The sequence below is a fragment of the Aotus nancymaae genome, unplaced genomic scaffold, assembly GCF_030222135.1.
Source record: "Aotus nancymaae isolate 86718 unplaced genomic scaffold, 86718_ANA_hifiasm-v0.15.2.pri h1tg000072l, whole genome shotgun sequence".
NCBI lineage: Eukaryota > Metazoa > Chordata > Mammalia > Primates > Aotidae > Aotus > Aotus nancymaae.
Genome location: NW_026988487.1, coordinates 10,926,428 through 10,937,950, shown reverse-complemented (window position 1 = coordinate 10,937,950; position 11,523 = coordinate 10,926,428). Strand labels below are relative to the sequence as shown.

Genomic DNA, 11,523 nt, shown 5'->3' with positions numbered 1-11,523 from the left:
TGGGCAGACACTCTCAGTCTTGGCACTGCTGATTTCTCAAGTTGTGTCTGGGCAACAGGAGTCCGAGAATCACTTAGATTTCACCAAAACAGGCTCTGTCTTTCTGAATATTCCCAGCTTTCCATTTCTGAGTGGCCAGACCCTTTGCTAAATAGTTCCCAGGTTCAGGGAAGCAGAGAAGGGAAGAGTATGAAAGAGATGAACTTTGGGCAAAAGTTGAAGAAGCCAAGCTCAGGCACGTCCATCATGGCAGCTAGGAAGGCAGCAGCTACTATCCCAAAGACACAAAATTTGGCTCACCTGGTCACCACCAAGGAAGGTAGGACCCAGGAGCCCTTGAGGGTGAGTGCTGCTGGCTAGTTTTCTTCCACTTAAGGGGCATAAGCCTAGGGACAAATAAGTGCTGCTTCAGGCCAATCAGTATCTTGTGCCTGGTCTTCTCTTCAGTCTCCATTCTACTCCATCCTGAAATCCTCCACCGTCACCCACTGTGTGGCACCACTGCCATGAGGCCAACCCCTTTACCCCCAAAGAAACCCAAACAGCGCAGAGGTGCATCAGTCAACCTTTAATGTCCAAAAGAGGCATGGATGCAGAGCATAGGAGATGTGGCAGGGTCTCAGGCCCTGCTCCAGAAATGAGGGAGAGATGAACACAAACCAGACACTTTCAACTGGCCACACAGTCTGGGAGGGCAGGGGGAAACAGATTTGGACATTCATAAAAAAATAAAACCTAAAATCAAGCACTCAATTTTGTGCCCATTGACGGGTTTGATATAGGGAACTCAGTCACCACCCAGGTCCCCTCTCCCCTGCCAACATCAAAAAGCAAGCTCGGCACACACTAAGGGCTTAGGGAGGGGCATTCTCCTGCCTCCCCACTAGCCCCAAGAATGGACTTGAAAATAAAATAAGTTGGATCCCCCACCCCCCACATTGTCAACCCTACACGAGAGTTTTGAAGGCGACTCATGAGAACCAGCAGCTCAAACGGCAATGACCACCCCACCCCAAGCCCCACCCTACTCCTATTACATTAACAGACAAGATTTCCCCTGCATCCTCCTTGGAATCTCCTCCCCTCACAGCCCTGCTCCATCTCCTGCTATCTGGCTTCATCACTGCAAGACTGACCTCCTCCAAGGCTCCCCAGAAGCTCCTCTCAGCTCTTTATCACTTCCATCCTCACCTCCCACCAGAGACTACAACCATCCAGTCACTGTCCCTCTGCACAGAGACCCAGCTCCAGAGCAGATGGCAGCATGGTCATCCTGTCCTGGGTGGTCCTCCTAAAGCCTTCCCAGGGAACAGACAGCCAGAGAGTAAGCAGAGTGTCTGGGCTAGATGACAGCAAGGAGGGGACACCTATCTTTACTTCCAAAACAGATATTCCCAGAGGCTTTTAACATAAAGGCCCACCTTTATGTTAAAAGGAATGAACTGTGTCCCCTACTTACCCATATACCCTAGAGATTCCACACTGTCCTGCCCCCTCCCTCCCCTCTATCCCAAATCCCACACATACACACACACACACACACACACACACACACACACACAGGAGAATCAAGGGAGACATCGATTTGGTTTGATTGCTAACACCTAACTAAGGAACTACAGTCACCAGAAATTCCCTTGCCAGCCAACTAACAACAGGGGCTGCTCTAAGAGAACTCCAGAGGAATGAGAAAACTGAGGGCTAAGCAGGGAGCAGACAAGAATGTAAAAAAAAAAAAAAAAAATTCAAGCTAATCCTACCCCCAACATCCTCCTGTCATGATCTCTGGCAGGAAGAACAAAAGAAGGTAATCCACAAAGACACAGCCCTTACTTAGAAATTCTGACAAGACAGCAAGACAAGTCTGCTCCCCACCCCCACACACCACAGACAAACACATCTCAGGGCCCCCTAAAGAACACATCCCCTCCCCACCCCCTCGGCCCCAAGCCATTGAATCACAGTTCAGTGGAATATTCTCCCTGGTACTAGACCAATCCCTCCACCTCATTCCTATCCCTTTCTCCTTGACAATCCCAACACTGTCCCCCTGCAGACTCCCTGGCCCTCCCAAAGCAGCATCCACCACCAGGAAGAGGCAGCTGCACAGTTTTAGTTCCACCTCCAGAGACCTATTTCTTTTCCTCAGCCCTCCTAGTCTTTCAGCCTCCTAGTCTTTGTGGAGGGCCTGTTATTTTGTATAGGGAAAGAAAGAGAAAAGGGAGAGATGAGAGAGATTTCCTAGTGCAATACAACCAAAAAATATTTTTAAAGTCTTGAAAAATAAACATAAAGCAGCCTTCTTCCCCAGGCAACTAAACAGAAAGAGGTTTGGTTTTATTTACTGCGACATACACATGAAATCGAGTATACAGTCCATGCAGTAGCACAGCCATTGGAGAGGACATCCTGATGCTGGCCCCAGTGCAAAACAGTCCCAGCAACGCCGCCTGCTTGCCATCGCTGCCGTCGCCACTGACACCTTCACCACAGCCACCTAGCCTGACTTGAAGAGGAGGATTGCAACTTGACCCAAGTAAAAATAGATGAAGTGCTTTGTCTCGTGTGTGACGTAGCTGCCAAAATTTCGGCCCACGATACAATGCCAGGTAGGGTTGTATTTCTTGTCAAATTCCTAAAAAAGAATAAAGGTAGAGAAAAAAAGTAACTAGGGTAGCTAGAGAAGGAGAAATCAGAATGGGAGTCTCTCCCTGCATCTCCAGCACCGACACGTTTAGTTGTTATCACCCCCACCCCACCCCTCGGCCTCAGCTCCCCGAACCTCAGGAGCTCAGGTTCTAAGGCTGGCCAGGACACTCTTCCCCTCATTAATAATGGAACACCACAAAGGCTCCATTATTCCTCTCCCCTGAGCCTCCAGCACTCTACACTCTGATCATCTCTCCTCCCTCTAGCTACCCCACCCGCTCCCACCACCCCAACCCACCCTGGGATTCTTCAGCAAGGGAATCAGAGAGGCCAGTGGAATAAAGGACCACTTGTCAAATAGCATGGCACAAATGGGGAGCCACCACCTGCCGCATCACACATTACTAAACCAGCAATTCCAAATGTTAAACACCAAGGCATTAGAGCAAAACAGGACCAAACATCACGAGTATCAGGAGGCAGTTCTACATAAGACATTAAAGGCACTCCCATGTGCCTGGCACTGTGTGGGCTGTATGTACCAAAACAACGACCTCCACCATGAGATCAAGGCAATTCCCTCAGGGGCACAAGTTCAGCATCAAAACTACAGAAAATCTTTGTGAGCTAATCAGCTCCCTACTACCTGTGGCTCAGCCAGCAGACTCAGTTCTAGAGGCATCCTGCCTTGGCCATAAAAGGGTAGCAGCCCCCCACCATGGGCCCACCAATGCTGCCAACTCTGGCGCTCCATCCCTCAACATGTTCAACACACAATTTGTCTGGTCTTCTCACAGCCCCCATACCACACAACTCTCCAAGAAGTACTAGGAAAGTGAAAACCAAACCCAGCTTCAATCCTAGCTCTAGACTTCGTGTAATACTGGAGACCCAGTTACTCCTCTGGTTATCATTTCTCCATAAGCAAAATAAGAGCTGCACCAAAAAATCTGGGGATTCTTCTGGCTCTCCGACTACAGGACAGTGAGAAGGTGAAGTCCCAACTGGCTCTGCAACCCTTGGCTCCACACCCAAAAAAGTCTCTCAGGACTCTAAAGGTTCTTTTCATTCTACCCATTTGGGTAGGAAAACACAGTTCTGTAAAACTCAAAGAGACCCTACCACTTCAGTGGACCAGGCTGTACCATTCTTACATATCCTTCTTGAGATGCCAGAGCTGAGAATATCAAATACTGGGACTATGCCTCCAATTGATATGGGACCTGACTGGGAATCAGGGAGGCCCCAGTACCCCTTTTCTTACTTCTGGCTCAGCTGCTTCCTTACCATGTTAACCATATCCAGTCACCCATTCACTCAGGAATTTTTCAGAGACCAAACCTATGGCCCCATTATTGCTCATCCATTTCTTAAAAGTTGTATATTCAAGCCCACCCTTTTCTTAAGAATGTAGAAAGGGTTGATGTAGTATCTGAGTCCTTTTTAAGGGAAAAAAAAAAAGGAAACCTCCTACACGATGAGGATTATCATAGGCAAACCCACTTTAAATGATGTAGTTCCCTGAAAATTTGTACATCTTTCTCTTTCAAATATCCTTGATCTTAATTTTGAACAGTTCTGAATTGGGCCAAAAATATTTAATTCTAAAGTTTCTCTGCACAATCTTATCCTTCCCCAATACCTTGCAGTAGCATAATTATCTATAAAAGTAAACATATATGCACACACCTAGCAGAGCTATTAACAATCCTAAGGTCAATGCTTGGGCAATTCAGAATCACTTGCTAGTCTGTCTGCTTTGCAAGTTCCTAGGGTTTTGTTTGCATAGGATATATGGGCTTTCTTATGTTTCCAGTTCCAGATCTCTCTGGAGGTTAGCTCAGCTATCAATCCCCACCCCTGACTATCAGCCCCCAGCTCCCCCAGCGCACCTTCTTGATATAGGCAGCAATGTCCTTCTCTATGTTGTACTTCTCCATGGCCTGTGTGGCGCAGTCAACAGCATCCTGTTGCATGTCCTCAGACATGTCTGCGTTCTTGATCACTGCCTTCCGGTCAGACATCGTGACACTACAGAAGGAACAGAGAGGTAAGGCTGACACAACTCCATGCTCTGGGCAGTGAACATTAGCTGCTGGGTGTGGGGTCCCAGTGGGAGAGGGAGAGAGGGGAATATACAAGGTGAGCACAACAAAAAACAGAGACATGAAGCATTAGGAGAGAGAGCTCCTAAGCTTTTAGCAGAGACATTGTTCCCACCCTGGGAAATACAGGACCAATAGGACATAATAAATCATCAGTTTTTAACATAGGTAAAATGAGGTTTTCCAACTCTAAAATTTACTTCTGATACTATGAACAGCACCAATAGTCAAGATGATATTACAGTGTACCATCTACTAGCTGTGCCCTTGGACAAGTTACATTATCTTTGTATTTTTGTCATCATCTGTAAAATGGGGACTGCAGGGTTGTCCTGAGAATAAACTAGGTATCCTAACACTTCAACAGAACAAGCCTCTGATTTAATGACCATTATTACATCATTGGCATCACAGCAGAAAGAAGATGGACTAGGACTCGGCAGGCCTGACTCCTGGTCCTGAGTTTATCTCTAGTGGTCTTAGACAAGTCACTTGGACTTCTTGCATTTGATTATTTTCATTTTAGCAATGAGGACAGCTCTCTACTGAGAGTTGTTTTAAGAATTAACTAAAGTTATATGATAGCATCTGCAGACAAGGACAGTCTACAAGGGATTGTCCATCAACCAGATCCAGCCTACCACCCGTTTTTGTAAAATAAAGTTTTGCAGGAACACGCTACAATGGTAGAGTTGAGTGGCTGCAAGAGACTATATGGCCTGCAAAGCCAAAAATACGTCCTATCTGGCCCTTCACAGAAAAATGTTGCCAACCTCTGCCCTATACAAAAAGGGGTAGGGTATATTCCAGGACACCAATGCCCTGTGGGGCAAAGATAATGATAATTATCCCTTCTCTCAAGTACTCTGGGCTGAGATGTCCCTTAGAGGTAGAGAGGGTGGGAAGGCAGCCTCAGACTTAGCCAGTCGGTCACACAGGACATGTTTCTGTCCCATCCTCCCCTCTGCTTCCCTACTCTCCTCAGTACAATGTTCATTCTTTAAAGCTCAATATAATTTTTGAAAACCCTAGATTTTGGACCCAGCTTCAACACTGATTTGTCATTTGTGCTTACTCATGTTAAATTTATTCATTCATTCAAAAAGCACTAACCTATTAGGTGATGTGAAAGGTATTATGTTAGGGAACAATATCTTATTTTCCTCAAAGGAATGCTGAAGTCTTCTTTCCCCTAAATAAACATAGGCTTGGGAACAACCTGGAGATAAAGGATTAAAAAAGGTACCTAAGAAAGGTAAAGAATTACTATTTTAGCAACCTTGTTTCATATCCCTGTTATCAGGACCATGGCATTCATCCCATAGCAACCAGAGGTCCCAAGCAGCCCCTGCATGGACCCTTCCTGGGATGAGAAGAATCTCAGGACCTGCCTGACAGGTGGCATGTGAGCTACTATGCAGGAACAGAAGAGGATGAGCCCTTTGTCCTTGACCACAGTCCCAACACATGGAGCAGTTAACAATCTCCCCATCATGCCACCCCTAAAAGCACCACTCTGTGGCCCAGCCCAATGGACAAGAGATGCTGTCATTCCAGCTGTATATAATACAAGGCTACACAGGAGCTTGCGTGCTCAAGGACAGATCCTTGGTGTCATCCCAGGCCACCCTGATCTCTGAGTTCACACTGGCCTGTGGACTAGATGGCTGAAAGGGAAAGCAGAACTCACCACCACCATCTGAGCCTGCACCACATGCAGAGAATGTACACATACCAGCTGCCAGCTAGGCAGCCCTTGACCACATCCAAGGCCCCTTCATCTAGCACTATCAAACTAAGCAGGGGTGGTTCCACTTCGGCAGAAACTAGCAGAGCAAAGGGGTGGTAGACCAGCACCCTCAGCCCCTACATTCTGGAGAGGGAAAGTCAGATCCTCAACTGTATCTGTGAGCACTATGTGGTGCTGAGGAAAGATTCCGAGAGCCCTGTTCAAGGACTGACTGGCTACATGACCTTGGGCAAATCAACATTTTCATTTCAAAAACCAATGGCTGAAATGAAATAAATGGGCAATCTCAATGGGTTTGAGCAAAGGAACAACAGCAGCACAGGGAGAAATGTTCTTACAAGGCTCTGTGTAAGTGAAGAAAAACTAGTATCACCTGGTGGCCTATTCCAGGTTACCACTCAGAAGGGGGCACTGTTTACAAACTGGGGTGGGGGTGGGGACTGGTTAGACAGCAAAGTGAAAGTATGAAATTGGCACCATTTTGCCTGCAAGCTCACCTGCTCCACTGCCTCTTTCCCAAAGTCCAAAGGAGCAACTTTGTTACGGTAATTAAAAGCCACCCTACTCTACAGGAGAGAGTCTGTGGTTACATAATGTTGGTCTTGTGACTACAATGGCACGATTCTTCACCCCTGGCCCCCCAGGCATCTGAGAGAGGTGAAGCCCAACCCCTACCACCCCTGTCCAAGGTGCCAGTGAGCAAAGCAGAGGTAGGTGTCCAGCCTAGCCCCTCCCTCCTGGGGAAAAAGCAAGGGACCTGGGCCTCCAGATAAGAGAAGATGGCCAGAGGGCCCCAGGCCAGCCGTCTCAGTCACGAGCCAGGGCTCCTGTGAAAAGCGCAAAGGGCACTCCAGGACAGCCCCCATCCTCTATCCCGGGTTTTGCAACCAAAAAAAAAAAAAGGTAAATCCCCAAATGACACGGACCACCATCCCCACCCGCCAACACACACACACACACTGCTACTTCCCACTTTGGGCTCTCCAGGGGGCCGTATCCCTCCACCATCCCATCCTCCAGAGCGTTGCGGTCCTGAAGGGCAGCACCTGGGGAACGAGGAAGCATCCTCCCCCCTCCATCTCCCACCCGCGCCGTCGGCCAGGTCCGCAGGCCCCGGCCGGTCGGCCGCCCTCCCCCGCCCGGCCTGGAACAGCGCCGGAGTGACTGGGCGTCCTCGCTGCAGGAAGGACGCCCCAGAGGGTGTTGGTGGCGGCAGGAGGAGCCGCGTCACGCCCGAGCCCTCTCCACCCCCTCTTCCCCGGCCCCTGACACTAGGGGCCTCCACGCAGCGCTGGGAGACTCCCGGGGGGCGGGGGCGGGGACAGCGGCAGCTCCGCAGCCCGGCAGCTCCAGCAGCGCCACGAGGGTGGCCGGGGCAGAGAGTGGCGCAGGCCGGGCTGCGCTGGGAGGGAGGGGCGACGGGGGCGCGCGGCGCTGCCCGAACGGTCATCGCGGAAAACTGCTGGGCCAGCCCTGTTAAAGGCCTTGGAGCCGGCTAAGGAAGCCGCAGGGCCACCGCGGCGAGGCCGGGGCGCATGGAGCCGCACGCGACGGGCACGGGTCCGCCACCCGGGGGACGCCCCCACCCACAGCTCACCTTCACGAAGGCGAGTCCGCACGGGCCCCTGGGGAGCAGCGATGGCCCGAGGCAGAGCGCAGGCAGGGGCGGTGTCCCCTGGGCTCCTCCAGCAGCAGCAGCAGCAGCCGCCGCCGCCGCGGTCTCCGGCTCCCGCAGGCCGGGGCCGATAACTCACCGCCGCGGTCCGCACTGGGAGTTTCGCCTGCCGCCCGCGCTTCGCCTTGCACCCCAACCCGCCCGCTCCGCGCTGGCGTCTCACAGCTCCGCTCCGCTCCGCCGCTGAGCGCGGTCGACGCGCAGCCCCCGCTAAAATAGCGCCCCGCCCCCGCCCCCCCGCCGCGCGCGCTGCCGTCCGCGCTCCCCATTGGCTGCGCCCGCCCGGCCCCGCACTGCGGGCTTCTCCCCGCGCCGCTCTCGCCCCACATCTTGTTTCCTCCCACAATGCCTCGGGGCGGAGGGAGGGGGCGGAGAGGAGGAGCTGGAGCGGGTGGGGGAGGGAGCCGTGGCCTTAAGAAAGGAGAGGAATGCCGACCCCTCCGCCCGGGGCTGGCGAGACCAGGCCTGAAAAGGAATTAAGAGACGTGGCCCTGAGAGAGGAGGGGTGTGGGGACCCCAGTCCCAAGGAGAAAAAAGGGAGAGGGGGATGGAGATTTCAGATCCAGGGAGCAGATGGGGCTGAGGTAGAGACCCCAAACTTAGAGAGAGGAAGGGGAGGAAATGAAGTCACTAGCCTCAGGGGAAAAGACAGGACACTCTCTCCTCCCATATCCGTGGGAAAGAGAGGGACAGCCAGCACTATGGAGAGGGAGAGGCATAGGGGCCCCAGGGCTCCCTCCCCTCACGTCCGGAAAGGTACCTTCTTCCTTCAGCTTAGCCTTTGTTGTTTGAGGCTGAAGGACCTAAACTCTGAGCTGGGCGCCCAGCCACTATTTATCTCCAAGAGCAATGGAGACAGAGCCGAAGCAAAATTGATGGGGGGTGTTTTGGTACGCAGGCCTCTGCTGTCCTTGCACATTTATGGCCTTGGGGTCCTTCTGGGATGGGGGTGAGAGTAAGCCGTTCCTGTCGTCTGTCCCTGCCTGTCCAGGACTGGAAAAGAGTAAATAGAAGCCCCTAGAGGTGCCAATTAAAGCCTGTCAGAGCTGTGGAGCCTTAAAAACCACCCCGTCCACACCCCTCACTTTACAAAGGAGAGAATCAAAGTACAGAGAGGGGAGAGCCCTGCCAGATCCCGCAGGTCGCGCTTGACTCGCTTCTGGGCTGAAAAGCGGTGCACCCAGGCAGCAGCCCCTCTGGAGGCTGAAGAGACTGCTGGGAGGGTGAGTGTAAACGTGCGATTGGAAATCTGCCTGCCCTCCCTCCACCCCACCACCAGAAAAGACCCGCAGGCCTGCGTTTTCACTAGCCTCAAAGGAAAAGACATTCTGGTCTGTTTTATACAGAAAGTGTCTACCTAAAGGGCTGACGAGCCTTTATTGGGAACCAAGCATTCTGACCACACAGTAGGGATTAAGAAGCTGCCAGGGAAAGCTCCCACTCCCATCTTTTTCCCGTTGCTTCTCCCAACCATAGTCAGGAAGTCAGACTTGCTCTGGCCCTGGCCTGCTCTAGTTTGAAGCATCAAAAGTTAGTGTTCGTTATGTGTCAGGGGAAACCTGGAAATATCCCCTCTGGTTTCTGCTTTCCACAGCTCTGTCTTCTAACAACCTCAGTTGGGGATTTCAGAGGAACAATCAAGGCCTGGGGTATCCCCTCACACTAAGGGTATTCTAACGTCAGTCTTTATGTTTATGAATGGGAGGCTGTGGCCTCTGGGAGGGTGGGAGGGGGATGAGGAAGGATGATTTATCCACTTAGGGCTTGTGCTTCCAGCCCCTTCCAGGGCCTGAAGGTCAGATCTGCCATGTATGGTTATACAGGTCATTCACTGCACAAGAGTATCCAACCAAGGGAGCAAGTGGGTGCCAAAATACAGCCTGTACACTGCTTGCTAAGTTGTGTGTCCCGGTACAAACCAGTGTCCAACCAGAAGATGACTTTTTTCGAGTATTCCCAAGAGTTACTGTGAGCTGGCAGTGGCCCTTCAAAGACCATGCTGCCAGGCCATAAATCCTCCCTCTCCCTGCTCCCCTTTCCTGAAGTACAGTAGGGATAAGAGCTTGCTCATTTCCAGGCTGTGGTGGGGTGGACACAGGGCACAAAGAACTTCAACTAACAGAAGTCAGAGCCAAGGGTTTTCACTTTGAAGAAATGTGAATTTCAGTGTGTGTGTGTGTCAAGGACTAAACTGTAGATTATCAGGGAGATGTGTTAGTAGTATGGTTTATAGATAATAATAACTAACCCTCATGAATCCCTTGCTCTATGCCAGGCTCTATTCTAAGTGTTTTAAATGCAATGCATTTCATTTAATCCCAGGAGCTGCCTTTTGAAGTGAATGTATTACCATAACCCTGTACAGATGAGCAAACTATAGTTTAGAGAAGTTTAGTAACTTGCCTAAGATTATCCAATTTGTCAGTGGCAGAATTCAACTCCAGATTGTTTCCACTGCCTACAATCTTAGCTATCATACTATTCTGCCTCCTAACAGAGAAAAAAGGAGGGAAAGTATTCAACAGGGTTTGGCCCTCTATCTAAATTATACCAGCATTTCCTAAACTTATCTGACTCCAAAGGCCTTTTTTTTATCCAAACATTTATTAACATCTCCAGGAACTACTATTCCGCAGGACACAGTTTGGGAAACTTGTGGTATACTAATTACTGCTATTTATGTAAAATGCTTACTGTTTAGGATAATTACTATGCAACATAGTCACTGTTATAATTAATATGTCAGCTTAACTTGGTGAATGTTTTTATTTGATACAGCTACACTGTTTGCGATTGCCCAGTTTCCTGTTGCCCAAATAGCACAGTCATGTCTTCTGATTTCAAAATCAAAATCAGACTGTTGTTTTTGGCTTTTTGGTGGGCCCCTTTCTGTCTGGCTACTTCTTTAACTTCGGGCCTCCCCAGAGCACTTTGCTTCCCTCACTGCTCAGCTTAGAAATTTCACCCACATTCATGGTTTTTACCATGATCTGGGCCCCAATGACCCCCCTAATGCCTGGACCTCTCCACTGTGGATACCCCACAGGCTCTTCAGACTCTTCGCATGCACATATATAAAGCAAGAATGCCTGGATTCTGACCTCTTTGCACCACTCTACCAGCTATGCAGATCTGGCTAAGCTATTCAACATCTCCAAATTTCATTCTCCTCATCTATAAATTGAGAATCATATCCACTTCATGGAGTTAAGAGAAAATGCATGAAAAAGTCCTGGCACAGTGCCTGGTCCATATATGTGATTAACAACTGTTAGCCGTGATCAACCTCTCTGTCCCAGACTTGTTTGCCTTCCCTGTATTTCCTATCTCAGTTTATGACCCCA

The 11,523-nt window shown here is 50.2% G+C and overlaps 1 protein-coding gene across 2 annotated transcripts; it reads right to left on the bottom strand.

The window, feature by feature from the left end:
* Positions 1-553: 553 nt before the first annotated feature.
* Positions 554-8,364, bottom strand: DYNLL2 (dynein light chain LC8-type 2). 2 transcript variants are annotated; one of them, XM_012460495.3, is made up of 3 exons: positions 8,102-8,364; positions 4,542-4,680; positions 554-2,635 (listed from the first exon to the last, which is right to left on the bottom strand). In XM_012460495.3, exons 2-3 carry the CDS (start codon positions 4,671-4,673, stop codon positions 2,498-2,500), a joined length of 270 nt encoding a protein of 89 aa, XP_012315918.1. In that variant the 5' UTR covers positions 4,674-4,680; positions 8,102-8,364; the 3' UTR covers positions 554-2,497. The 2 variants fall into 2 exon arrangements, with proteins under 2 accessions (XP_012315918.1, XP_012315917.1); XM_012460494.3 differs by lacking the exon at positions 8,102-8,364 and adding an exon at positions 5,868-7,105.
* Between the last annotated feature and the right edge of the window lie 3,159 nt (positions 8,365-11,523).

Bases quoted from the DNA above. Each gene is read 5' to 3' on its own strand.
- DYNLL2 (XM_012460495.3), bottom strand. From the start codon at position 4,673: ATGTCTGACCGGAAGGCAGTGATCAAGAACGCAGACATGTCTGAGGAC. The intron at 2,636-4,541 runs GTGCGCTGGGGG...ATTCTTTTTTAG, and splicing joins TTGCTGCCTATATCAAGAAG to GAATTTGACAAGAAATACAA.